The sequence below is a fragment of the Paramormyrops kingsleyae genome, chromosome 16 (assembly GCF_048594095.1).
Source record: "Paramormyrops kingsleyae isolate MSU_618 chromosome 16, PKINGS_0.4, whole genome shotgun sequence".
NCBI lineage: Eukaryota > Metazoa > Chordata > Actinopteri > Osteoglossiformes > Mormyridae > Paramormyrops > Paramormyrops kingsleyae.
In genome coordinates this window covers 25,364,725-25,392,589 of record NC_132812.1, presented here as the reverse complement: position 1 = coordinate 25,392,589, position 27,865 = coordinate 25,364,725, and the positions used below count along the sequence as shown (strand labels likewise).

Genomic DNA, 27,865 nt, shown 5'->3' with positions numbered 1-27,865 from the left:
AGCAACGTCCTCATGTGGACTCCTATTCGAGGATTTGAGATGTTTCTCGCCTCTCAGAAAGCCTGGGGTTTATTCCATAAACGCTTCACAGTATGAATTTGGGAGTCGGCAGCCAAGCTTCCGTGGCCGGAGTGAAGGGCCAGCCATTTACCATTTCATGGAAGGCTGCTCGGAGCTGGACAGCGAGGCGGCCATATTTGTGGTTTCCACGGCGTATTGAAGCGCGTGCATTTGGAGCACGCAGAACGTCGCCCCTGGCAGAGGGCTCCCGATGTGGGTACCAGCGGGTTGAAGGTCGACCTAATTCACAGCCGGTTTGGAAATTCCAGACCTTCAACTAGGAATGCTGAGCACCCTCTGTACTCCGGACGACGTTCCCATCAGTCGCCTGGTCGGATCCTGGAGGAGACGGGATGAGACTGTCTCCTGTTGCAGATTTGACAGGCGGGTTCAACCCCCGCCACAGTGCCGGGAAAGGGTTAGCCTCAGGCTCTGTCTGCGCTGTGAAGGAATGCAGTCGCTGCTGGGATATTAGCAATGACGCTTTGATAGCGGGCTACAGTGGTGATTAGCCTCTGTAGGCTAACAAGTGGACTGAGTGAGAGTTTGCGCATTACACTTTCTGGTCCCTTAAAATATGAAATGCAGAAAGAGCATTGGCACTTGGGCCAGATCCCTGTGGTCATGCCAGGCTGAGAGAACTGACCTATGACTAGGCCTCAGACATGACTACAGATGTGTCGTTCGGCTGGGGTTGGAGAATGGTTGTAGATGCTGACGCCCAGGCCTGTTAGACTGCCTGCAGGGCGTAGACTATGCAGGACTCCTGGAAGACTGGGGGGCAGGGGCGGGTGTGAATGTAAAAGACCATTGAGTAAGAACGTTTTTATTGCGCACTGTTGCACCACGATGTGGCTCGTTTTGATGGAGGTGTCGTGTGTCTTATCCAGGTGCCAGCTTGGAGAAACCTCCGCCTCCAGTAGCCATGGGGCGCTGTTTGCTCAGCTGCTCTCCCGAGGTTCCCTGATTTGCCGTGACTCAGTCGGCTGCTTTATATAATTGCCTTTGATGTCAGGCTGGTCCTCTGAGGGGAGTTTCTAACCGGATGCGTGAGATTCGAGTCCCCTGCCATCCGATGCCCTTGGCTTGACGTTTGCAAACGGAGTGATGCGTGAATTCCAAGGAGACCTCATGGGCTGTTTAGATTAAGGTGGTTTAAATGTACAAATGGCAGGGTATCCGGCAGATCACCTTCAGCACTGAAGGGAGAAAGAGCCCTTGTGTTAGAGGATATAGCTGTCTTCCACCTTGCCCTTATTTACAAAGGCTATCCAGTGTCATCATTATGTCGTGTTTCTGGCATAGGCGTCCCAGGTTTTTCAGGGGAGGAACATCCTTCACAACATGCTTGTTCCCTCTGCAAAGGAAGTTGATTTTCTCCTGGGTGTGTCGAGGCTGCATTACTCTGTTCTGGTTCTTCAACACAGAAAAGGAACTTCTAAACAATGAGAGATATGTAAACACAAAGACAGTTACATCTATAAATATCTAATGCAGGAAGTGTTTTAGACTATTTTTTGTTTTTTTTTACAAATGCAGACCAAGGTTTTGTTTCAAGCATCCAGTTGAGTATAAAAAATCAGTCTGATTACTCAACTGGTTTGTTGAAACAAAAGCTTGGTCTGGATTTGTACTTTCTGGACCTGAACTTTCTACTGTTTGTAATTTATAACTTTTGTTAGTAACTTCCCCACCCCTGTGGTTATGATTGTATAAAGATATAAAAAACTAGCATTACTAATATACACACAGCTATTTACAAAGTACATTTATATGATATACCTGTACCCGACTATGCACTGCTCCCCCGCCTGATACTTGCCATGTATTAAATGCTCTAATAGACCAGTTTTTCCCAATCTGGTCCTCAGGGACCCACAGTCAGTCCCTGTTTTTGCTCCTCTCAGCTCCCTGCCAGACAGTTCACATTTATGCTTTCTTCCGGGAGCTGGGAGGGAGCAAAAATGTGGACTCTCTGTAGGTCCCCAAGGACTGTATTGGAAAACACTGCGATAGACTGTTAGCGTGAAGACTCGCTTTCCAGTTCACTCGACATCTGCTTTTAATCGGGGGTGGCCCATAGTTGGTAGTGAATCAGCTACTGTAGTGAACCCCCCCCATCTCCATTTTCTTCAGCTGCTGGCAAAAGCCCCATTGGAAAAAAAGGAGGAACTTGCGTAATTCTATAGTTCAGTGTGGCCTCTGCCTCTCTGTTGGTTTTACAAGGGTTTCCAGAACCTCTGTTTGGTGCTGTGCCTCTGCTTCTACTCCAGCAGGCTTAGTCATGGCAGTTGGGCCCGAATTCTTTTACCAGTGGTGTATCACCCCATCGGGGCAGGTCTGGGCTCCAGCTAAGTTGGTAGTGCTGGCACTCGCAGCCCAGCTCTGCTGGTGTGGTTGGATAGGATGGATGTAGTAATCTATGCAGTTGGGTTTCTTAGAGGAAGTGGGCTGCCAATTGATAGTCTGTTTGAGGACGGGACCTTGAGTAATGTTGACCGCATGTTGACATGGCCACCATGGTGGTCAGTCTCTCAGCCTTGATTCTTTGGTGTCTCCCTGGCTACATGGGTATCTGAGCATTATTCCGTGTCGTAGTGATTCATGGTGTCTCTGGTTTTGCTTTGTTCTGTGTTGCAGCAACGGGTTCCCGGCAAGGTTCTCTTTGACTTGGTCTGCGCCCACCTGAACTTGATCGAGGGGGACTACTTTGGCCTGGAGTTCCAAAACCAGCGCAAGATGACTGTGAGTCTTCGTCGAAAAAACGGCCTTTTGTTCATCGGAATTCCATCCCTCTGTTGTGAGCGGTGCTGATTAGTCCCCGTCTTGGGCTACAAAAGGTCTGTAGTGCTGAGCAGATCATCTCAGGGGCCATCAAAGAGAAGGCAGTTATCTGTGAGAGACAACATTTATATCCTCGAGCAAGAAACATCCACACAGAGCCAAGACAGCAAGTTAAATTCAAAAACAGGCAAATTTAACGGAGGGGGGTCACACTTTGAAGCCAGATGCTATACCCCCCGAGTTTCCAGCTCTGTTCCTTGCCACCAGCTGTGCCTACATACTTGGGGGAGTATCAGTGGACCCCCCACCCCCCCCCCCCCCCCCAAGCAGGCTCTGACTCCATGTTTGTTTCCACAGGTCTGGCTGGACCTGTTAAAACCCATCGGCAAGCAGATCACGCGTGAGTGTCCCCCCGGGGGAGCCCCCCCGACCCAGCCAGCACGCCATAACCGCAGGCAACAGGCAGAAGACGGGCCTGCAGAGCCCCTGCATGCGAGAATGTCTTATATAAGCAGGGCGGCTGGGCTTTCAGCTGGAACTCCTATAAATCGTTGCAAGTTTGTGTGGGGAAACAGGAAATTCTCAAAAATAGAATCGCTGTTTGCTTTGCCTTAACGTTTATTTTTAATATATCATTTCTCGTATATCAGGTTTAAGGAGTATGCGTGAATGATAAATATGTCATTGTAAAACTGTAATAAGGCGTGTCCTTGCAGAGCCCAAGAACACGATCCTGCGGTTCGTGGTGAAATTCTTCCCTCCAGACCAGGCTCAGTTGGTGGAAGAGCTCACCAGGTAAGCTGAGCAGCAGAGTGTCCCTGCCTCTCACCGCGTTCCTCCACCTCGTCTCCGGCCTCCATTGTTCCTTATCTGCAGCTGTCTGCACGCTGCCTATCGAGCCAGTACCTCCCCCCCCCAGCCTGGCTCGAGCCGGAACCCGGGCAGATTTATTCTGTCTTTTCTCCCCCCAGAGCTGGAAGATTAGTGGACCGGAGCTGCCCTCAGCTGTTCTTGAGAATGGGGGCCTTGTTTGGGTTATGGCAGGCTTCAGCAAAGCAACTGGCTGCTCGTCATGAGCTGATTGGTCCATCTGCTGCCGGTGGCCAGATTCGGGGCGCTCTATCCCCAAGAGCAAGCTTATGAATCAGAACGGCTCCAGGCGCCGGCATTTTCTGCATTATTCTGCAAAACGGGGGGAAGGACAAAGAAACATCAGCTGCCAAAATCAAGGGACAGCTACTAACCCCCCCCCCCCCCCCCCAAATGTTTCAGATAATTTCCTTTTAAGTTTAAAAAAAAAAATCTGTAAAACTATATTTCCGTTGTTGCAGATGTTTATCTACAAATTTCCAAAAAAAAAAAAAAAACGGAAATCTAGATTTAGGCTAACATGTCCTGGGCAGCCAGCAGTCCATTCCCGTCCCTTTTGGGTCTCTGGACTCAGTGTGCTGTGTAAACACCGTGCTGGCCTTTGCTCAATGCTGAATGCCTTTTCCACAGAACGCCAAGACCACCGGCTCCGGAATGCTGATTTATATTTGTTTAGCGTAAAGCTGTCTGTCCTGTCGAAGCTTTTCCCACTGTACATTAACTCTGCTTTGTTATTGTCCTCGCTGACACATGAATCCCGAGGAGACAGAGCCCAGTTTGTCCCATCTCTATCATGTCTGTGTGGCTGGTGCCACTTGTTTCCATCTGGCGTGTTTGACCAAGTACCCAAAGCATATCTCACACCTGGATATTTCCTTGGGCGGCGTTTCTCAACCCAGTCCTTGGGGATGCCTAGAGTGTCCGTCTGGGAGCTGGGAAGGATACAAGCAAATGGCCTGTCTGAGAGTTCCTGGGGACTATGTTGAAAAGCACTGTTCTAGCACAAGTGTGGTTAACAGCTTTCCTAGGGTTAGGGTGACTGCATAGCTCCACAATAACTAGATCGGCTGTTGTCTGTTAGCACACTGGTCACTTTCGCCCTCTTCTCTACCCTCCCAGGTACCTCTTTGCCTTGCAGATCAAATACGATCTGGCTTGTGGACGGCTGACCTGCAATGAAAGCAGCGCCGCCCTGCTGGTCTCCCACATTGTTCAGTGTGAGTCTACGGCTGCACCTGGTTATTAGAATTGTCTGATTTTCTGTGGTCTGTGTTGTTCTTTAAACTTTTTATAGAAAGTCCTTTACCGAAGGTGTAGACACGTGTCTTCTGTCTTTCCTGTTGCTTGTTACACTGTGCATCGTCCATTTTTGGCCGTTCTCCATGCAGAGCACGTGAAACGCTTGCGTAGCTCCTGGTACCCGGAGGAGCCCCACAGTAAAGGTTTCTCTCCTCCCCCCAGCTGAGATCGGGGACTTTGACGAGACGCAGAGCAGGCAGCACCTCCTCTACAATAAATACATTCCCGAGCAGGAGGCCCTGATGGACAGAATCGTGGATTTCCATCGCAAGCACGTGTGAGTCTGGTGGGCTGGCATGTGTGGGTGTGCTTTTTAAATAAGACATTTTTGTTATGTTTCAGTTTTGTTGAAATGGCTTAATTGACTTTATTGGAGTTGGGAGGACATCCATTAAAGTAGAAATGTTGCCCTTGTATGTGTGTGTGTGTGTGAGAGAGAGAGAGCAGTGTATACATATGTGTGCGTGCATGCATGCTATGTCACCATAATAATCCTTCATGCAGTTCAATTAAGTGGAAGAGATGGTGTTCATGTCTCATTAACAATTAATCCCTTTAGGAAAATGCCACTTGAAAGGTCAGTCACATTCCACCGGACTCATTCCGGACAGAGTCATTTCAGCAGAACCATTTACCGATTATTGCCCTGATCTGTGCCATCTACTGCACGTCTCTCAAGCGCAATACGGTCGCATTCCGTTTTTAAATGTCTTTAGCGTGGCTTTCGATTTTCAGAGTCGCATGGTCATAGAAGCAGCGTCAACATCTCTGAAACCGCGAATGACTTCCTACAGAAACGATTACAGTCGCTATCGAGTGTGTGAGTGGTGACTGATAGAGGGTGGGAAAGCCCCCACATCCTTTTCTTGTCTCCCCCTCGTATGGGCCCATCCAACTCGCCACCGACATTAACTCCCGCCTGTAATGGATGCCGTCCTGCTATCTGTACAGCTGGAGAGGGAGGGCCAGCCGCCGACAGGCCTGCAGTAGATATCGCTGCCCCGCGTCCTGCCCCCCCACCCCTCGCCACTCCCTTCCCATTTGGTGATAACGCCAAGACACCGTTCCGGGTGTAACCTCGCTGAGAATTCAGTCACTAATTAAGCACCGCACCAGGAAACAGGAAGTCATTTTCAGAAATTACTGAGGCAGGGAAGCTTCCTGTTGGAGGGGCCCCCCGGTCGAGCTGGCTGAGGTTTATGCTGGCTTTCACAACTCGGCCATGAAGGTGCATCTACTGCACGTCTCTCAAGTGCAATACGGTCGCATTCAGTGAACCCTTCATTATGATAGCTCGTTAAGTTAGGGATCAGGAACTCTGAAGTAAATGCTGCATACGCCTGGTGCGGAGCTTGGAAGAACGGCGAGGGATTTTTCCTAGATACACGAGCGACGTGACATGCAACTTAGGACAATGCTGGTGGATGTGTTTCCATTACAGTGCAGGCATGTCCCTACATAACAGTTTACTCTTTCTCAGAATTAATGTCACATGACGTCAGTGTCTGAGGTCCAATCGGGTGGTTAATTATGCAAGTCTCAGAGTGAGCAATTAGTTTGACAGTCATGGCTAATAGTTGTTTGCCACATTTCAAAGAAGTGTTTTATGACTGTTCTTGCAAGTTAATCTAATGCACAGTTAAATTACAACATTTTATGGGGTAAAATGAATTATAACTGATGTGGAAAGTATGCTGTAAACCATATGCAAGCTGATGGAATAGGACAATAATACAATTCAGTAGAAGCTGTAAATACTGATGATTTAGCTAGCTCGACATTCCTGATTAAGCCTCCTTGTTACTTCACAGGACATTACGGGAAGCTTTGAACACGTGTCAGTAATTAAAATACAGTTTATATCTGGACATTAAGGCTCCTTGTCTATGGAGGCACGATGTGAGTTACCAGATTCGTTTTTCTTCTCCAGAGGCCAGACCCCGGCTGAGTCTGACTACCAGCTCCTGGAAATCACGCGTCGGCTAGAGATGTATGGCGTGCGTCTCCATCCAGCCAAAGACCGGGAGGGCTGCAGACTGAGCCTGGCTGTCGCCCACACGGGAATCCTCGTCTTTCAGGTGACTGGCGGACTCTTCCGGTCTGTCACTAGGGTACAAGGTTTGAGAATTGGCTAGTATTTCTTAATTGGCCAGTTGGATACTCAACCTTTTGCCCTGCTTTTCTGATGGGAAATCCGTGCTTGTTCCCAGTTAAAATGGTCATTTTGATGTAGCCCATTTACAGTGCTGTTGTTTTATGATGGATAATTTGTTTTGTTTCGAAGAAGCCTTCCCTTATATATCCCTGGCTGAACGTTGAGAGTACATGTCCAAAATAAACATATGTTCAGTTCTGGGACAGTAATATATTACCCAGAATATACAGTAATGTCCTTTTGCCCAATAGAAGGAGAGGCTTCATTTCTGGTAGTTTCAGAGAAAGCCTCCTCATTAAAAACACCGCAAGCAGACAGTGAAAGCTATTTTTTCTTGTTTATAGATTTTCCCCAATGGGAACTGGCTTTTTCTTTCCTTTTTTGTGTGTTGCTGAAATTGAAGGAACGTTTATCATTGTGCTGAAAGGGCCATCAGACTGAGAGTTTTTTCCCCCCTCATGTGTTTTCTGAAGGGGCACACGAAGATAAACGCCTTCAACTGGTCAAAGGTCCGAAAACTGAGTTTCAAAAGGAAGCGATTTCTCATCAAACTCAGACCGGACCCAAATGTGAGTGCCTCTTTCATAGTGACCCCTGTCTCAGACAAAAGGGCTGCGTTATGGTACAGTGATAATGAATGATGATGATGAGGATGAAGACGAAGAACATCTTCGGTTCAGTTGTTACAACTGTAGAGATTGATGTCAGGTGTTTTAATAATAGGAAGGCTCTCAGAATAATTCAGCTATAAATTGTATAACAGTCATTGTGTGTGTATGGCTGAACATAAGCTGACCATGTAAATAACATTCTTTTATTTGCGGTATGAGTTTAAACTGAGATTAGAACCTAGAGAACCTTGAAGCAGATTGTCAATCTGGGGTCATATATTTTAATAATAAAATAGTCATATTTTATCCCCTCCTCCTTGTTGTGGATACCAGCTACTCAAAATTTTCCCATTTTACCTTCATTCAGCAACATGTTCAAACCTGCTTGTGCTGTCTGTAGCAGTCTGTACGGCTGACCTGCTACTGTGTGACTGCCCCCTACTGCAGAGCGCATGCCAGGACACCCTGGAGTTCCTCATGGTCAGCCGGGACCACTGTAAGGTCTTCTGGAAGATATGTGTGGAGTACCATGCCTTCTTCAGGCTCTTTGAGGAGCCCAAGCCCAAACCCAAACCTGTGCTCTTCACCAGGGGGTCCTCCTTCAGGTTCAGGTAGAGTCCGATGATGGTGCAGACACTGGGACAGATTTTTTAATACTTTATGGCAGTGTTTCCCAATCCAGTCCTTCGTGGACCCGCAGTCGGTCCATGTTTTTGCTCCCTCCGAGCATCCAGTAGGGAGGGAGCAAAAACATGGACCGACTGTGGGTCCATGAGGACCGGATTGGGAAACACTGCTTGATGGTTACGGAGATAATGATTTACTACATGGGTATCGCTGAAATAACTATGAGTTATTCCACAACATGTCTTACACATTTCTTTTCTCATGTTCTGTCACCTCCTCCTTCTCTCCATCACCGTCTTGTCCTCTCCATGTCTTCCATCTGTACTTCCATTCAGCGGCCGGACACAGAAACAGGTGATTGATTACGTCAAGGACTCGGAATTCAAAAAGATCCCTTTTGAAAGGTAGGACTTTGGGTATTTTGGAATTGTGTTTCTTTTAGGACATTGCAGGTAGTCTACAGTCCACTTTTAGCCTGCTGGATCTGGACATCGCCACAGAATGCTCTGGAAAGGTAGCCGAGGAGGCTGTTTGATGAAGCGTGTGTGTCCTGGGCTGAGCCGGGATGGGGCACCATTACCGGCCTCCCATTCCGCTTCTGTCTTCCAGGAAGCACAGTAAGATCCAGTCCAGCAGCAGCCCATCTCTCCTGCCCTCCCTGCGGCGCTCGGACGTTCCCACAGAGGTCAGTCGTGCTTCCAGCTCTGCTCCCATCCCTCATTTTAGCCGAGGAAGCCTTGCCGCTGAATGACTCAGTGTGGTCTACAAGCTTATGTTTAATTCAGCTGCCGAAAGCAGGTCAGTAAATGTAGACGGACCTCAAACACCTTCCATAGTGTGTATATTTATCGCCATATGTAATGATCAGTCCTTAGTAAGCACAAGTCTGGTTACTCCTCTTATTTATTTAATGTTATTGAGTTTATTGACGTATTTTATGAAGTACACTGTCAGAAAAAAAATAGTACCATTTTGTACCTTTGTCACTGGGGCTGTACCCTCAAGGGTCTACCAATTGTACCATAGCTGCAGATAAATGTACCTTTTAAGATACAGAAATGGACCATGAGGAACATTTTAGCTAGCATACAATTGGCAGACACCGGGGTACAGCCCCAGTGACAAGCAAAGGTACAAATTGGTGCCCTTTTTCTCTGACAGTGTAGGAGAAGGTGACTCTTGCTGTTGAGCCTGTTGAGGTGGCCGCCGTCCTCGTTGGTCATTGGTAGCCTGACCTTCTGACTTTGCTCCCCAGAGCACCAGCAGCACCTCCGGGATCAAGACCGAGTCCTCGAGCCAGCACAACTGGAGCTCGGCGGAACAGCAGGGGAGCAGCCCCTCTGCCCAGCACAATGGGGGAGGATGCGAGGCTCGGGTCGGCCCCGGGGCGGAGGAGGGGCGGGGCCAGGGGACCCCCGCTAGGCAGACGGCGGAGCAGCTGAGCACAGGTCCAGCATCCCGAGCCGCCAAGGGCAGCAGCTCCTCTATCCCATACATCGACTGCAGTGACATAGATAGCGAGTATGACCTGGCGAAGTGCCACGTCACACGCTCCCGTTCCCGCAGTAACGACACTCACGAGGACGAACCGGCGTTCTGGGGAGGCGGGGTTAACGGCGCATACCACCACGAGCGCGAGCTGCGCCTGGCCAAAATCCGGTACCGGGCCAGTCCGTGCCGCGACTCCGACGACGAGTCGCTGGACGCGTCCCGCTCTGGCAGCGCCCCCCTCCGCGCGCCACTCCACAGCACCCTGCTGGATGACGTTTTTCGCGCCTCGGAGCAGCGAAGCCCCTTCGTGTCTCGCCGAGTCCTGGCGGGCAGCAAAAGTGCCACCTCCAGCCCGCTGGTGACCGCTTTTCACCGGACCGGGTCGCTCGGTCACGAGCCCAATGGGCACGTGAGGCGCTGGGGTGACACCAGCCGGGTCTTGGGCACGCGTCCAGGGCAGCGTGACAGAGGGGCTCTTTATGGCAGTCACTCCCCCCTCGCCGTGCGCCCGCCGGCCCCCCACAAGCTACGAAACGGGCATAACCGCTCAGAGACCGACCCCTCGGTCCTCAGCCGCGGTGGCGAAACACCGGGCCGCCAGGCACGCTCCGCCATCACCGAGCGCCGCATGGTAGCCAATGGCCTGTGCCCCCCCGGCCCCCCCGGCCAACCCAAACAGAGCCCCGCACGCCGGCTTTACGGCCGAGCTGGCGTCGATCACATGGGAGCAGTCCAGATGATGGACGGCTCCACGAGCAGCGGCACCGAGTCCAGCGACTCTGAGTCGGAGGCGGGCATCTCCGTGGGCCACCCGCTCATGTACGGCAACCCCATCGCCGTGGGCAATGCGTCGCCCATGCCCGGGAGTAAATTCTCCTTTGGCAGCCTGTTGGACGAGGAGGTGGAGGACGACGCCGGCTTTAACTTTAGCGACGAGGACGGCTCGCGGGTCCTGAGCTGTTAGGGTGCCAGGCGGGGTTTTGCTCATTTCCACTTGGTCTTCGCCTCTGGTGACTGCGCACAGCCACCATGAGGTGTTTTCCCTCACATAAGTGTTGATGTTCCCTAAGTCTCTAAAGAGCTTTTCCCATGGGAAAGATATACTGGTTTAGAGATGAGTAGGGATTATGTTTAAATGCATCCCTCTCCCTTTGCGTGCAAAGTCAACTTTGCCCAGTCGGGGGAGGGGCCATGCGCACTCGAAACGAGGTCACTCTTCGCTGTTTTGTCAGACCTGAATGGTTTTTTTTGTCCGCTGGGGTTTGGGAAGCATCTTTGTGCCAAGCGGCAGGTTTAGATGGGAGCTGCTGACTTTGTGTCCAGTCTGGACTGAAGCCTAACGAAGCACTTTGTTCTCTCGCTCTCTGAAAAACCCCGGTGTGGTTGACGGGCAAAGCTGACCACAGCGGATCAGGGATTTCGGTTCACTGCAAACTCAAGCTAACCGATATCTAATGATAACTAAATTTCAGAATGAGCGTTTATTAATTTTAGATTTACCACGACCCTCACCTGGAGAAGTGGATTGAAGATTAAAATGGACAAAAACCTTGAGTGCAAAATGATTATTTTCCACAAGAGGATGTATAACAATCTTTGAAATATGAATTCAGTGCTCAGTCAGATGCCTTCACGCGTATTAATGGTAGGATTCAAAATGTAATTGTTTTATTTACATTTTTTCTTTTCCTAATAGAAGTCTTGATTTCACACTTGAAAGATTTTTAATAAAGGTTTCCAGTTAGTCTCGTGCAGTAGGTTAGTTGGAAGGAGATTCTCTTACTCTTAGATGTCGAGTAGATTAGTTTACACAAATGTAGTATTATTTACCCGTGGCATTGAATGTGTTCATCATAGCCTTAGATGCGTTTCCCTGGTGCGGTTTGTGGTCATCTCGTTTTGTGTGTGTGTGTGTGTGTGTGTGTGTGTGTGCGTGTGTGTGTGTGCGTGCATGTGTGCGTGCATGTGTGCGTGGCTGCGTTTCTGCTTCATGCGCAGCTGTGCTGTGCTTGTTGTGCTCAGAAGGCTGATCTACCTGTAGCAGAATAACCCCCCCCCCCCCCCCCCAACCCATGTAGTCCTCCAGCTCTCCTGTCGGTCAGATGCCCTTATGGGACTCGGCTGTAGTGACAGGTTGTGATATTCTACGCTGTAGGTGGGTCTTATTTTGGTTCAGATGAGAATGTGACCCAACCACACAGGGCTGTGAACCATTTCACACACTGTAATGCATATGGGGTTAGGGCCAGTGACTGTCGTTACCGCTGGGAACAGTGGTGTACCTTAAGGCTATAAACCGCTGTCTTCTCTGGACCGTGGCTTGGAAGAAACGTTCAACTCGGCTGACCGTGACGGCTGTGTCCATGTCGCCTCGCCGCTCGCCCTCCCCGGGCATGTTCCCCATGCCCACCGCTTGTTCAGCTGAGGTGCCGACCTCCACCAGCCCTGTGACACTCTCACTACCCAGCATGCACTGCTGCCCAGCCTCTCCCAGAACCGTTTACTTCCTTCTCTTTTTACAAATTCAAGATCTATGGAGCTTCATGCCCATTATTGTCATCTGTTTGTAATGTATGACCTGACTATCCTATCTGACTCTGTTTGTAACACAACGCTTGTTTCCTTTTAAAAACCAAAAGAAGACTCTGTCAAATGTAAACACTCTCCTGTCAGCATGTCCTTGTTGGAAAGAGATCGTCCACCACTTCTGCTTCTCTTCTTTTGCTGTTCTGCGGTGGCCAACCTACCTTTCCATGGGGGTGGGGGTGGGGGGGGTGGTGGCATTGCCGGCCAGGGTTCCCTTTGAACGCAGTGATCCCGTTAACTTCAGAGTTCGCTTCAGGATGCCGTAGCGTGGGATTATCTAGCAAGGGCTGCATGTTTGTGTAAGAAACGTCCATATTTATTCAACCGTTATGCATATCTCACTCACTTTGCTGTGATTTTTTAAATATTATTTATACAGCTCCCAAATTTTGTACTGTACTACTTACAAATGTTAAATGACCCACAAAAATGTAAAGATTCACATAAATTTTTGGTTTGCTCTTCTGATGATTATTTCAACTGTATTGGGATACAAGACCTCTGTGAAAGGTCTACAGTGGATTTTACTTTCTATGTTTTATTTCTGCAAAATGAAGAATTTGCTGTAGGTGGATCTCTTGTACTCTGCTAAGAAGGTTGGGTCAGTGTTCCTCAGGCTACGCTGTTGAGGTTAGGCAGCAGGAGAGCGAGAGTCACCTTGGTTACTGGATCACTGCGGTTTTAAAGAGACACTGAGCGCTGACTGTTGGCTTCTCATGGGCTGATATGCTGCATGCAGCTAACGTACTGCTTATGGGGGGGGGGGGGGGGTCTGAAAACCGGATTGACGCAGTACGGCATTGCTGTGCCAGTTCCACCCGTGTTCAGCCAACCAGACAGTCTATGTATATCGAACCCCCCACCCATTAAGGGTAGAATGCATGGGCACTTCTGCACTGGGGGGTACCACCACCCCAACACTCTGGCATGTCCCTGGAGAGTGACCCCCACCCCACCCTACCACCACCCCTGCTCACTGGCATGGCGTGTGTCCTGCAGTGTCCCCCACTGCGTGCCCACTGGCACACTTTCCGTTTCCGCCCCATTCAGTCCTCCCACAAGCTGCACTTTCAGTAAGTCTCACTGCAAGACTCGCAGGTTTTTTTTTATTTTTTTTAAACTAAAACGTTTTCTAAAGCATGTTTCGTATTAGCATTAACGTTTGTAAGCTTATTTTGTACTGAGCTTTTTTCCTTGAGCCGAGGTTGACTCTTCAGTCCTTTTCGTACTATGCTGTTAGTGTGTATTTATTGCAGCCTTGCGTTTTGCTGAATGCTCCGTCACGGCCGCGGTTGGCAGAGATACCTGCTGAAAGTGCTGCTTCTCACTGCCCCAAAACCAGAGCCCAGAACGCGGGACGGACTATGTAATGACGGCCCGGCGATACCCTGACCTGTCCTCTGTCCTCGATCAGCCCACGCCTCCTCTCCCTCTAAAAGGCCGTTGAGTTGGCACAGGCCAAGGCAGTTTTCATGACTGTCGGTTGGACTTTACGTTAAGACTTGGCGGGGGGCAGGGCTAAGTCTACACTCACTGTAACACCCCCCTTACATTTCCTAACTGCTGAAAGACTTCTGTTGAAAACTAGGCCCCGTTATGTACTTGCGACTGTAATACTTTTGTATATTGTAGCTTTGTATTGGTGTTCCTCTTGGCACGTACTGCATTCTGTTACTGTCTGATTTTCTATTTTCTATACTTTAACATTGTATAGGGTTGTGCACTAGTGTCAATAAAGTTGACCTTTGTGAAGTGGGAGTCCAGAATCTTCTTTAAAGACCCCCAACGATGTCTTGTGATCGTCCTAGATGCTAGAGTATCCCTGCCCTTCCGTCTGTGGTGGTGTTTAGTAGAACATTCTTAGTTTTTGTCGTGTGTTTGTCTCTCATTTATGCATTGGTGCTCGTGGGGGTGTGTCTGTGTAGCATGCGTGCTGGCCGTTTCGCACCATCCCATCGTCACTCCTCTTCTTCCATCACGTAGCCAGTTTCCCACCCCGTGTCGTAGATGGCTAGAGGTTTCAGGTTAATCGCTGTCTTTTTGAAGCCAGCCTAGCGCGCTCTGTGGACAGAGAATCCGTGTCGGGCAAGTATGCCGTCCAGAACCGTAGCAAATGTAGTCATGATGTAGTTGAATTAGGTAAGTCATTCTGTCTGCCGATTTTTGTTTTCATGACCTCTTTAGACTGAAAGGGGCTGAAATATGTTGACCCATCAGACCCTTGAAGCCATATTCATACAATTGGAGATCTTGAGGTCTTCACATGCCTCGAGCAAATTATTGCAGTTAGCTGTAGCCACAGACCATTTGATGCCCTGTTTGATGTTCCTTCTGCCTATTTGCATACACCCTAGCCTTAGACGTAAGAAGTACTCTGAATGCAAAAAGCATTTCCCACTTACTGTCTTTTTACACTCTTTCAGGAAGAGCATCCAACAGCCCACGTCTGTCAGACTCCTCGGGGGCGTCCCAGGGTCTGCTCAATGGGCAGAAGCAGACACTGACCCCAGGCCAGAGCCCCGATGGGCGGCAGCCTTCACCACTCACCAGCCCTCTGCTCAATGATGCCGGCTGCCTCCGGACCGACGACGAGGACGAGGTTCGGAGGAAGGTTTGTGGCCCAAATGGCCGTGACTTGTAAACAAGTTGGAGTGGGATCGATTGGGTGCTGGCAGCTTCTTTGGTGGTCAGCCAGAGATCCTCTGTGTGTACTGAACTTGACATGTCTTTTAGTTTCCTCCATTACATCTTCGATTTCAATCAGTGCTCACTGTTGCAGAGGTTCCCCACCGACAAAGCCTACTTCATTGCCAAGGAGTTGTTGACAACAGAGAGGACATATCTCAAGGACCTGGAAGTTATTATTGTGGTAAGTCTGTAGTGATCCAGTTCTGCTTACAGTTTGGTGGAAATGCCTTTGCCACAGGCCATATTGAATGTCACGGATCTCTTGAGGGATAGCACTGAGTCAGATTTAGGTGAGACAAAACATTAGTAAAACGTTTGTTAGCTTCCACCACTGATCCCTCCTCTCAACAATGACTGTTGGAAGAAACCACATTTTGCTATTAACTGTCAATTAACAGCTGTTAGCACAGCTATCTCCTCCTCTATGGTTTCCAAGACTGTACTCAAGGGAGAGCATGGCACCTTGACTCTCCATGTTAGTGGGTATGAGTCAAAACCCTTCTAATAATAATAATAATGAATCTTTTATTGGCCATTTGCACAAATATGAATACGGGTGCATCAAAATTTGTATATTTGTCCTCATTCTGCTCTCCGTAGCTTGGGGGTCACAGTGCAGGGTCAGCCATTGTGCGGCGACGCTGGAGCTGGGGGGTTAAGGGCCTTGAGACTTATCTGAGCCACTCACCGCCCCCACTCGCCTATTCTGTCGACTTTGCATGACTTCCTCGCGCTCGTGTGCTGCCGCACTTGAAAATGGATTTACAGTCTGAATTTAGACATTCGTCTTGCTTGTTATGTCGCCGTTTACGCACAGAAGTCCTTTCATTTTCCCTTTGAAGAGTCATTGAAATCTACCTCCTGTCAGAGGTTTCCCCACTTTAGCTTTGTAGGAAGGGCAGCAAGGAGAGCGGTGGTGAAGTAGGCCTGCATGAACACATCAACTGGTTCCTGGAGCAAGGCCTCCAACCTGAACCACTAAAGTACCCAGCTATGTAAATTAGTAGAATTGTAAGCAGCAACAAATGTAAATTTGTGTCTTATTATCAACAAAGCTTGCTGGTGCTGTTCAGCATACTGGGTTGACAGCTGCGGTTCTCTGATGTGCCGACACTGCTACCGCGGTGCTAGGCTCTCTCTTGGACATCTGCTTCTACATTCTTTCAGCTTGTGGCCCTTTTCTTTCAGTCCTTCCAGAACTCTGTGGCAAATGACGAGGCCATGCCTGACTCTCTCAGGAACATTGTTGTCTCCAACTTCGACCCCCTCTACAAGTTCCACACAGGGTTTTTGAGGGAGGTAGAGCAGAGGCTGGCTCTCTGGTGAGTTGAAGAACCTCGCCATGTTTTCTTGCTGAGTGACTATTGGTGTGTTTTTTTTTTTTTATCTTATCAGATTGTTACATTTGTCTGCTCAATTTATTTTTAGGAGATAACATTTTTCCGGCATACATGGATTAAAGTGAAATACTTAGAACAGGGGTCTCCAACTCCGGTCCAGGAGAGCTACCGTCCAGTAGGTTTTCTATCATACCCGGCTTCTCATGAGCCACACCTGTTCTCAGGTAAAAACCAAGTGGGACAGAAAACCTACTGGATAGTAGCTCTCCAGGACCGGAGTTGGAGACCCCTGGCTTAGAATATAAATGCTTCAGGGTTTCTTCAGAATTAATAGCAGTAAAACCATAATTTTGGTTTTATTACATTTTTTTTCCCCAAAAATTGAGTTTGTGCCAAATATTGCGGAATAAGCTGGCAAGATTTCTGTATATGCCTTGTTCATCTGTGTTCATAAAACTCTTGATAGTGGGTCTATTATCTCTCACTATCGATCTGTAAACCTGCCTTGTGGCGACTTCCGTGTGTAGCTCAGGCAGACAGTTGGAGAGGATCCAACAGGAAATTACATGCCTTAACATGGCTTCGAGAGCGATGGTTTCTATGGTAATGGATGAGCAGTGACAATGGGTCACCCCTCCCTCCCTCCCTCCCTCCATTTGTATGGACCGTCACATGGGAATCTGCTTGCATCAACTGAGTGGTTGATAATGCCTAGCTCTGCTCAAAGAAACTGACCAGGAGAGTAGTCGTTGTTAGAATCAATCTTGGGAAAAATAAGCTGACAAAAGGAATATTATAATGTTGGAATGTCTAATAAAAGATTAAACAGATTGTTAAATTAAAATTTAAATGCATCAGTGGTTTGAAGTGTGCTGGAGAAGCTGCCTTAAATTCCCCCCTAAGGCATTATATTCTGAGTGTCTCTTCACTGCATTTGATCTACTTTTTTAAGTTGGACAGCCTCATGCCGTGTGTGGTAATGAGTCTCGCCTTAGGAATTTGAGAAAGACCATGATAAGTGTGGATCATCTTCATTCACTTCCTTGTTAGGGCTTGCATGGATACTCCAGGCTTCCCTCTGCTGGTTGGTACATAAAATTGCAGAATATATATTATGTAAACCATAGACCTGGGGTGGGCAGTATTATCTAGAAAGGACTGTTGGATGCGGGTTTTTGCTGCAACTAGATTACTAATTAGAGGACTGATTGGCTGAAGAGTCCTCACACCTGGATTTGAACAGTGACCTAAAGGCTATCCCTGCATGCACACTGGCCCTTTGAGGGTGATTGCCCACCCCTGCCGTAGACTATGCTGTATGCCCGTATGTATGACCATGCTGAGGTTGATGTGTTCTGCTCAGGGAGGGCCGCTCCAACGCCCACATTAAAGGGGGCTACCAGCGGATTGGTGATGTCATGCTGAAGAACATCCAGGCCTTAAAGGTAAGGAGCCTTTGCCAAAATGCTGTTCACTGCCACCACATTGTCGACACCCACAGCTTGAACCAGGGCTGAGTGCTGAAACTGTATTGCTGGGTATTTGGTGGTGAATGATTCAGTGATTTGGTTCAGAATAAGTAGGATTTTCCAGGAAGTGCAATTCCCCGAAGCTCATTCATACTACAGGAGAGGTTCTCACAGTCTTAGCAGTTACTGGTATTTTCACCAAACCAAAATGGCGGTTTCAAATGACATATAGTCAGCATTTGTTGAAGATTGTATTCTTTGAGTTCCAACAAATACTGAAAGACAAGGCGTGGTGGGCAGTGTGCATCTCAGTGAGTTGGACACCTGTGTCCAGAAGGTCGTTAGCTTGATTCCTGTAGCTGACAGGCTAATAATATCACCATTGAGCCCTTGAGAAAGGTCCTTAGACCATGTAGCACTGTTAATACTATGCTGGTGTTCTTTTGCTGCCCTGTTAAAAATCTTCCACATGCCCTGTTATTGAAGCCCTGTGTGTTTTACGGGGAGCAGAGGAGCATTAAAGAGTTTGTAGGAGGAAGGCGGAGCTGTTTGGGATCATGGCTGTCTGATTGGTTCTTTGGCATTTAGACAGGCTGCATGCTGGGTCAGAAGTAACAGATGGAATGGGGTGGAGGGGGTATTATTTGGCTAATTAAGAGCCCCCTCCCTTCATACTTCCCCCTAAACCAGCGGATCGCGTTTGAAGCCTTTTTAATCACTCTAATTGTTATGCTCATTAATGAGCAGGGTCCAACAGGAAATAGCCACATGGGCCCCACCCAGGTTGTCCACTGAATTATGCCATATGACCCAGGCAGGGGTCTGGCCAGCCGGTCACATGTGTGTCTGGACTTTTTCATGTGTGGACCAGCTGATCTCCTTTGGAGCACCACAGGTGCATTATGGGAATGGACTCTGTCAGAAATTTGACTTTAAACCTTACCGTGATTTAAAGAGATGACCGTCCAACATAAGTAAGTGATGAATTATGGATTTTTATACTAGAGCAGTAATTCCAACATGGCCACCCACACCTGTTTGTCAAAGTTGGACCGATAAGTGGATCATTATTCCTTTGCTTTGCGCTCAGGTGCGCCGAGCGTCTGCCCTTCACAAAGGTGCCGCCCGTGGCCGCCGGTGTGTAACGCAGCCTCCCCATTCCCGCAGCAGCTCTCAGCCCACTTGCAGAGGCACTCGGAGGTGCTGCTGGAGCTGGAGACGGCGTGCCGCTCCTCACGCCGCCTGGAGGCCCAGTGCCGGGACTTCGAGCTGCAGAAGGCCTGCTACCTGCCTCTCAACGTCTTCCTGCTGCGGCCGCTGCACCGCCTCATGCACTACAAACAGATCCTGGAGCGGCTCTGCAAGCACTACCCCCCCACGCACGAAGACTTCCGGGACTCCCGAGGTAGGTGCCCGCGTGTCTTTTTTTCTTTTTAATATTGTCCAGTCACTGCCTCCTCCCCCCCCCCCCCCACCACTCTCCCTGGGATCAGCATCAGGATCATCACAACCTTGAATTCAATGAGCGGTTCTGTAAATTGCAGGACTGATATGTATGGTGGTGGGCAGCTCAGGAGGTTACGATGTTCGCCCTGGGATCAGAAGGTTGTCAGTTCAAATCCCATGGTCTGCAGGATGGTTTCACCATTGAGCCCTCGTGCAAGACCTTTAACCCCACACTATTAGAAAAAAGGTATCAACTTGTACCTGTGAGGGTATAATTACTTGTCACTGGGGCTGTACCCTCAAGGGTCTGTCAGATGTATCCAAGCTGTAGGTGCATGTACTTTTTAGTGTAATTTAAGGTACAGAAATAGACTCTGAGGAACATTTTTGTACCATTGGGGGTATATTTGTTTTTTGTACCTTGGGGAATGACGCTGTACCAGTGTGTACCCAGTGTAACAGGGCTGTACCAGTGTGATTCACCAGGGTTTGCCTGATCCCACATAAACATCTGCCAAACATCCTAATGCCTTTACGTCACATTCTAGGTCAGTCTTGTTTTTGTACATGCTAAGAAATGCAATTCAGATGTCAAAATCTGGTACGATTTCAGGTGCTTGAGCATGCCGTTGGATGTGAAGTTTTTAGTGAACCCATGCAGATTTTCCAGTGTCTGTTAGAAGTGACATATCTGTCTGATTCATATTAGGGGAACCAGTCATTGAACGGAATGGCGTTGATTTACTGTGGTGTAACAGTATCGTGGGAACGTTGAAACTCGGAGCATAGCGATGGAGCTGCAGTGAGAGCCATGTTTTTTTTAGAAGGACGAAGTGCAGTGTTTGGGTTGTGAAGCTGGTGTGACCACAGTGATTAGGGCTGATTCCTCCCAACGCACGTTCGCCCTCCAGCTGCGCTAGCGGACATATCGGAGATGGTGGCCCAACTCCATGGCACCATGATCAAGATGGAGAACTTCCAGAAGCTGCTGGAACTCAGGAAGGACTTAGTGGGCATCGACAATCTGGCCGCTCCAGGACGGGTAAGCTGTGTCTGCGGATCGTCCCCTTGGTGACCTCCAGGTCATATCCTAGTTGAAGCAATAATGGCTGCAGGTTTTTTTTTCCCCTTGAACAAACGGTGACTTTATTGTAAATTTCTGGCGTTTTCCCCATTGTTTGTTGTTCCTGCAGGAGTTCATCAGGTTAGGCTGTTTGAGCAAGCTGTCTGGGAAGGGCCTGCAGCAGCGAATGTTTTTCCTGGTAATTCCTGTTTTCCTGGATTTAACTGTAGCCATGGGTGAAATGGGGGAGTGTGATTGGGGGTGCCGTGGTTCAGCGTCAGTCGCTTCCCGATTTGACTCCAATGAGACCTGGGTTAATCCCAGAAGTTATTGACGAGGTAAAATAATCCCAGCCATGGCTTTTGAAGCCTTGTCCTGCCCATAGCTAAGCTGGACGAGACAGAAACCACTTCGTTTGGCATTAATGCTTTTGTTTCGCATCGTTTGCACCTTGTAACATGGTTAAAATTAAAGGGGATAGAATCGGATTCCAGGATGGTCCCAGAAAATTCCGGGACAGCCTCGCAAAGCACCAATCCCTTGGGTCTGGGTGCACATAACTCAGTTGGCACTGTGGCATTTGTTAAATGGATTCTTATATTCCAATTAATAAGGTGCCTGTTGCTTAATATCGGCACTTAGTGGACGGCATGCTGACAGGTTACGGTTGTTTAAGGTGGTCACATGTGAGCTTCGAGAGAATTCATCTGGCATTTAGGATGCAGGGGCAGGATTCCACTTCGTCTTAAGACGACTAAAATTCAGGCAGCCGCTTTTTGCCCTGTGCTCTGGTGTGCGTGTGAGTAAAAGGCGTCTTTCTGCCCGGCGACAGTTCAGTGACATCCTGCTGTACACCAGCCGAGGGACGACCACCTCCAATCAGTTCAGGGTGAACGGTCAGCTGCCCCTTTACGGCATGACGGTGAGTCTGGGGTCATGGGAGAGGGGCCACGGATGAGCGAATCGCACCCGAGACCAAGGCTGCTGCTGTTATATCTTAATACGGTGTAAACTTGTAAACAGAGAAGCTGTAAAAGGGGTTAATAAGACTAAGCTGAATATTAGAGCAGCTGTTAAGTAACCTAACAGAATAATGAGAGTGTGGGCCCTGCATGTTTAAGTCTCTCTGTGCAGCTACTAATTAAAGCATTAGGAAAACAGAAGCTTTGTTTTCACAGCCCAGTTAGTGTGGGATCCTCTGCGGAGGGGCCATGCGGTCGCAGTGAATGCGCACGCAATTACATTACAGCACCGCCGCTGACATCACTGTCCCCATCCAATCGGCGCCGCCGTCTTCCTATGTCCCCCCAGATCACCGAGAGCGAGGACGAATGGGGCGTGCCCCACTCCTTCACATTGTTCGGACAGCGCCACACGGTGGTGGTGGCTGCGAGGTAAGACCCCCCCCAGAGGCGTCTGCAACAGCAGGTTATACTGACGTGCCCCTAACAGAAGGGTCGCCATAGCAGCCAGGGCCTTTGTTACCACAAAAATCCATCAATTACCTGCACTACTTCATGAAGCGTTTAACTGGCACGGCTGAGAGCTCGTGTGTGTGCCCTCTAGTGGCCATTTCCTAACATGCACCTCATTAAAGCATTCAAAGTTGAATTCAATTTCAGCGTTTTGCTTCGATTATTGAATCTGTTATTGTTTTGGCCTGAACGTAAGGCTGTTTTTTTCCCCAAAAAATTCCATCTAAAAAAACACATTGTCCGACATTCAAGAACTAGAATATAAATGTCATTATAAACATACAACAGAAGAGAGCATAGATTATCTGCCTCCTGGCCAAACGTAATTCGTCAGTTTTGGAATATCAATGTTTCAGCGCACCACCTGGGCAGGATCCCTGAGGCAAACTTTTTCATTTGTTTTGATCCCACCCACTGTCCCCAATTGGCTGACATAATTCGACTTTAAAATAACTGTCATGTCCCTTATTAAAGTGACTCAGCCATTCACCACAATACATTCTGTGCTCTTTATGCGGATCTGCTTCGTCGAAAACAACCTGCATCCTGGGATTTGAAGCCTTAGATACTTTAGTCTGTTTAAAGCATCGTCATCCAGTCATGTTAGGTTTGCACCTGATTGATGCCCAGTGAGAGATGCAGCCTTTCCCCAGATTACGATGAAGTTACATTCTAATAAACCTATCGTAAGGTGAAAATGCATTTTAATGCAGTACACCTAACCTAACTAACATCATAGCCTAGCCTAGCCGACCTTAAACATGCTAAAATACTTCTACAGTTGGGCAAAATCATTAACACAAAGCCTATTTTATAATAAAATGTTGAATATCTCATGTAATTTATTGAATAATGTACTGAAGGTGATAAACATTTACCGATCGTAAAGTCGAAATATCGTAACCTGTATGTGCCAAGTCTAACTACCCCATGAATTCATGGAATCAAACCTTTGGATTTTCTTTCACACAATCCTCTTTCAGCTCCGCGTCTGAGATGGAGAAGTGGATGGAGGACATCAGGATGGCCGTTGACCTCGCCGAGAAGAGCAGCGGCCTTTCCTCTGACCTGCTGGCCAGCAGCCTCGGCAACAAGAGTAAGTTGTCCCGGTTTTCTGTGGGCCGCGGTGCTGCATGCGATGGGCAGACCTTCCTTTCCACCTTCCTCCCTGTTCCACAGCTTAGCTGCTCCCATATCATATGATCACATCTCAGTCGTAATTTAATTTGAACAAGTTTTGTAAACTCCGTCTAAGTGGCAGGAAGTATACAAACAATTCCATTCTCGCCTCACCCCTACACTTCCTGTGTCACGGTTAGCAAACTGTTTAAAGGGGATGGAGATTGGGCACCTGCTTGAATTCCAGGATGACGGCCGGCCAGTCTGACGGTCCACACTTCCAAGTTCTGTGCGGAAAAACCTGTGTCACGGCAAAGCCCGGCTGCCTTCGTGCCAAACCCGGCACCGCCACGCGGCCCGAAGTCCACCTCAGCTGCTCGGGCCTGCTGCCATCCTTGTGTGCGGAGATGAGCTAGTGACCCGTTTCACTAAATTTCCCAGAATCCCCTGAGGACTCAGCCCTGGAGCAGGAATCTGAGGATGACCTGAGCGCCTCCCGTACCTCCCTGGAGAGACAGGCGCCCAACCGCGGCAACACCACGGTGCACGTTTGCTGGCACCGCAACACCAGCGTGTCCATGGTGGACTTTAGTGTTGCCGTGGAGGTACCTGCCCCGGCACGACACCCCCGCTCCGTCCGTGTGTCTGTGTCTGTGTCTGTCGCTCTCAAACCGGAGTCTCTGTCAAGCTCACTAATGCTCTGTCTTCTTCCTCCTTGCCACACGTTCCTACTCATGGGGCGTTAATCCCAGCCAATCCCCGGAAGTCCCTGCCGTCGTGCTGCAGTGTTTCTCCTCAGGCTTTCTGATGACTCGCTTTCCCATTTCTGTGTCGAACGCTGCTTCCGGTCTTTCACACTAGTGAATTTTAACACCTTAGACCCGTGTTTCCCAATCCGATCGTTGGGGGCCCGCAGTTGGTCCATATTTTTTCTCCTCCCAGCTCCCAGTGGTAAAAGCGTGGACTGTCTGTAGGTCCCCAGGGACTGAATTGGGAAGCGCTGCCTTAGTCTGGCACTATGGCTGTCTGTGCCTTAGCATTGGAATCCATGGTTGTGCCACGTGGACTGATTTTGTCGCTTGTGATTACGCCCCCATTCTTGTGGGCATCTCCACTGACCAGCCGTCCTGGATGATGCCCCCCCGCCCACCCCTCACATATAGTCTATCCTTTAAAATCGAATCACCCCCCTGTTCAGAAGCTGTTGTAAGTCGTCGGGAGAAAACATGGGCATCGTTAGGTCCGATCACTCAGGGCTATAGCTCCAAGAATTTTAATCCTATAGCCCCGAGTATTTTATCCCCGATGCCAGTCTTCCTTCAAAGAAAAAAAAAAAAGCCCGAGGTGAACTTGACTTAGCTCCTGATTTTTTTTTCTATAGCTAGAAATGCCGCTGGGAGGAAATAAAGCTTTAAAATTGCGGTGAGTGAGAAGGTGGAGCTCCAGGCGTCCAGCTCTGTCGCCTGAGGTGCTGACCGGCACTGGTCCGCCCACATTGTTGACATTATTAAAGGTTGAGTTAATGCAGCCATTGATTGACTGCACACAGTAATCCCCAGCTGTGGGGTTTAAAAAGGTCATTTTTTCCCATCTGTAACACTGTGTTTTAAGTGCAAAGGGCATAATTGTTTACAGGGTAACTGGAGCTGGTGCTAACGGGGGTCGGGGGTGGGGGGTGGGGGGGGGGTACTGAAGTGTAAAATGAGCATCACTCCTAACATGTCCTGTTAATTATTCTTAAAAGCACCAGTCTTGCTGGGTGGCACAGGAAGCCCTTTCAGCTGTTTTAATGGCCCTTCAGCCCTACCTCCCCCCCACCAGGCCCCCCTCCCCCCCCACCAAGCCCCCCCAAGCAGCTCATCTGTTCGAATCTGTCTAACCTGCTTATTACATGTTCAAACTATTCAGCCTCTGTCTTTGTCCTCCCTCTTCGTCTGTCTCTGTCCGCCTGTCTCTGTCCGTCCGTCGTCCTGACCCCTTCCCCTGTCCCCTGCCTTGTCATGATAGAGGACCCTAGGCCAGTCACTTCCTCACTGGCGCCCCCTTTTGGGGGAGCTGTGCCGTTCTCTCTTGTCTGCTGGCACCGAGTTTACAGCATCTCCTTTAATGACACCTGCAGGAGTTCAGAGGTAAAATTGCCAGGCAGATGAGCCCCGGGCGATGAGCACCAGCCCCTCGCATGAACTACTGATTTCATCTCCGATTCCCTCCCCCCCCCCCCAAACCCTCGACGCGTTATTCGCGCATGCAGGCTTCCAGCATGACTGTGAGTTCGGCTGGCTGTGATAATAGCTGTTTATCGTGAGTGAATCTGCGTCAGCCAAACCTCAGATGATAAGAATCCCCATCCTGGCATGCAGCCTCTTCACCGATCTGTGTATTTTACACCTTAAATCAAAAAGCACAAGCTCAGAGCAGCTATTTATCTGTGTTCCTGGGTCCACAACTGAATCTGCAAGGTCACTCGCAGTGTTAACATCCAGGCCGAAATAAAATCCCAGGTTGATGCTTGGCTGCATCACGCAGATCGACACTACTGACAGGGTACATGAATTTAGGAGGAAGAAGAGGCTCGATGGAAACGGTGTTTCTGGAATTTACCTCAGATTCATAACGGGGACTGTCTATAGCAGTGGCTGCCAATGCATTGGCCGTGAGCTTGCAGTTACCCACAGGGAGCCAATGATTAGCCAGCATAACATTTATTAGAAATCAGGCTTCTTTTTTTGTACGTCATGTATAATCCCAGAGCTCCCAGCTGTTACTGTCCCCACCCCACCCACCAAGATTCCATTCTGTGTAAAAGTAGGTTGGAGACCCCTGGTCTATATTATACCTACGAGACAGTAAAGGCCATCTATGTACTAGGTTCACGCACACACAGACATGATTTGTAATTATATCTTTGTGGGGACTCTCCATTCATTTCTATGGGGAAAACTCTAATCCCAACATGGCAACCTTAAAACTACCCAGCCCTAACCTTAACCACGAGTAAGCAAACAAAATACGAGACATTTTAGGTTCCTTGATTGCATTCGCAGATCTTTGTGAGTACCTGAAAAATGGTCCCCAAAATGTTTTATCACATTGTGGAGAACAATTGGTTCCCACGATGTAATATAAACATAATCCACACACACACACACACAAAGGGTGAAGAAATGTTTAGGGAAGACATTTTACTTCATAACTCCCTTATATAGACGTCTCCTATTCCCCGTCGCTGGCTTATGTAAGTCTGTGCCTGTTCTTTGTTATTCCTTATGAGTATTTCCTCTTCTAATGACAGAATGAATAACTGACAGCTTTGACAAGCCCCCATAACTGCCGGATTCATCTGTTTTACTCGTCTCCCGCCCACTAGAACCAGCTGTCAGGCAATTTGCTGAGGAAATTCAAGAACAGCAATGGCTGGCAGAAGCTGTGGGTGGTCTTCACCAACTTCAGCCTGTTCTTCTACAAGACGCACCAGGTGAGGCGAACGCCGTTGAGGTGCGAGCTCGTCATAGTGGGATAGGCCAGGAAGGGGTCAGGGGTCACACAGTTTGCTCTCCTGACCTGTGATTGTTTATGGATTAGATAAATGTTTCCTTTAACACTCAAATCAGAGCATTCACTGACAGCAGCATGTGCTTGAACGGCATAGCAAGAATAAATAAATGTATTGGTTTGTGTCAATACTTCACTGTTTTGTGTCAATACTTCACTGTTTTGTGTCAGAACTTCACTGTTTTGTGTCAGTACTTCAATGTTGCCTGAGGTTGTAGAATCTGGTGGTGCCTCTTTCCCAAACTGTTTTTATTGTCATATGTTCACGTGTTCCGACAGTTTTCCATCAGGAGATGCAGTTCAGAGTCATTCATTGTTACGAATGCGAGAAACTGCAGCAGGGTTTCGGTCGGTATAATCCAACCCCTTCTTTCCGTAGGATAATTACCCCCTGGCCAGCCTGCCCCTGCTGGGCTACTCCGTCACCATCCCCTCCGAGTCGGAGAACATCCACAAGGACTACGTCTTCAAGTTGCATTTCAAATCCCATGTCTACTACTTCCGATCCGAGAGCGAGTACACGTTTGAGAGGTACTTCATGCTGCCGTCTGAATCCAAATGGCCGCCCTCTCAAAATGTGTTAACAAAGTAACAAAAAAGTCCAGAAAATCCCTCTCTCTTCCTGCTCTTGCTATTTTTGGCTCACTGTCTCATTACCTCTTACCATTTATGCTTCAAATGAAGGGCAAACTTGTTATACGCTGAGAAATGGGTGATTGAGGCAGGCGTGGAGGATATTTTAAGCCCTAATTGCCTCCATGTTTCCAGTGTCCCTCTCCCCCCCCCTGGCAGGGCGAGTGAGCCACCGTGTCTCCTCATCACAGCCTGGAGGAGCAAGCTAATGACAGCCGGTCCTCAGAGACTCAGCCGGTGACACATAAATCGGCCATTTTAATTAGCCCTCGCCTTTTATTCGTCCCGAGTCTCAAAATGAATTGTGGGAAATTGAAGCCGATAGTTGCAGCTGCATATCTGGAGGAATGAAGACGGGGGGGAAACCGTCAGCGTCCCCATCAGACAACAAAACCATGACACGTCTGACACTCTGCTTTGGTGTCCTTTCGGATTCTCACTTATCAGACTGACCATTGAAAACCCTGGTCTGTCAGAGGTCCAGGCATGTTGCTTTTCAGTCTAACTCGGCTCTTAATAGCTATGGTGATGCCATTATCAGGATATGTTTTAAGTTCACTTGTGGCTCCAGATATAAATCAGATGTAAACACACTTG

The 27,865-nt window shown here is 48.7% G+C and overlaps 2 protein-coding genes across 4 annotated transcripts in view; both read left to right on the top strand.

Moving 5' to 3' along the window:
• LOC111852211 (FERM, ARHGEF and pleckstrin domain-containing protein 1-like) overlaps window positions 1–27,865 on the top strand; it is a 59,676-nt gene that overhangs the window by 30,343 nt on the left and 1,468 nt on the right. The window contains exons 3-26 of one of the 3 annotated variants that reach the window (XM_023827833.2): window positions 2,701–2,805; window positions 3,202–3,244; window positions 3,561–3,639; window positions 4,834–4,931; window positions 5,176–5,290; window positions 6,944–7,091; window positions 7,642–7,737; window positions 8,227–8,390; window positions 8,742–8,810; window positions 9,016–9,091; window positions 9,662–9,854; window positions 14,907–15,082; window positions 15,263–15,352; window positions 16,360–16,493; window positions 17,875–17,956; window positions 19,148–19,385; window positions 20,338–20,468; window positions 20,620–20,688; window positions 21,322–21,411; window positions 21,801–21,883; window positions 22,948–23,060; window positions 23,525–23,688; window positions 26,451–26,558; window positions 27,015–27,166. In XM_023827833.2, the coding sequence (XP_023683601.1) occupies window positions 2,701–2,805; window positions 3,202–3,244; window positions 3,561–3,639; window positions 4,834–4,931; window positions 5,176–5,290; window positions 6,944–7,091; window positions 7,642–7,737; window positions 8,227–8,390; window positions 8,742–8,810; window positions 9,016–9,091; window positions 9,662–9,854; window positions 14,907–15,082; window positions 15,263–15,352; window positions 16,360–16,493; window positions 17,875–17,956; window positions 19,148–19,385; window positions 20,338–20,468; window positions 20,620–20,688; window positions 21,322–21,411; window positions 21,801–21,883; window positions 22,948–23,060; window positions 23,525–23,688; window positions 26,451–26,558; window positions 27,015–27,166 (2,816 nt within the window). Of the gene's footprint in view, window positions 1–2,700; window positions 2,806–3,201; window positions 3,245–3,560; window positions 3,640–4,833; window positions 4,932–5,175; window positions 5,291–6,943; window positions 7,092–7,641; window positions 7,738–8,226; window positions 8,391–8,741; window positions 8,811–9,015; window positions 9,092–9,661; window positions 9,855–14,906; window positions 15,095–15,262; window positions 15,353–16,359; window positions 16,494–17,874; window positions 17,957–19,147; window positions 19,386–20,337; window positions 20,469–20,619; window positions 20,689–21,321; window positions 21,412–21,800; window positions 21,884–22,947; window positions 23,061–23,524; window positions 23,689–26,450; window positions 26,559–27,014; window positions 27,167–27,865 lie in introns of all 3 variants that reach the window. The other 2 variants (XM_023827832.2, XM_023827831.2) reach the window with 2 other exon arrangements.
• Window positions 9,860–14,235, top strand: LOC140578595 (uncharacterized; the record flags this gene model as incomplete). Its single annotated transcript, XM_072700183.1, has 1 exon — window positions 9,860–14,235. A coding segment is annotated over one exon (1,002 nt), but the record flags the coding sequence as incomplete, so codon positions are not given.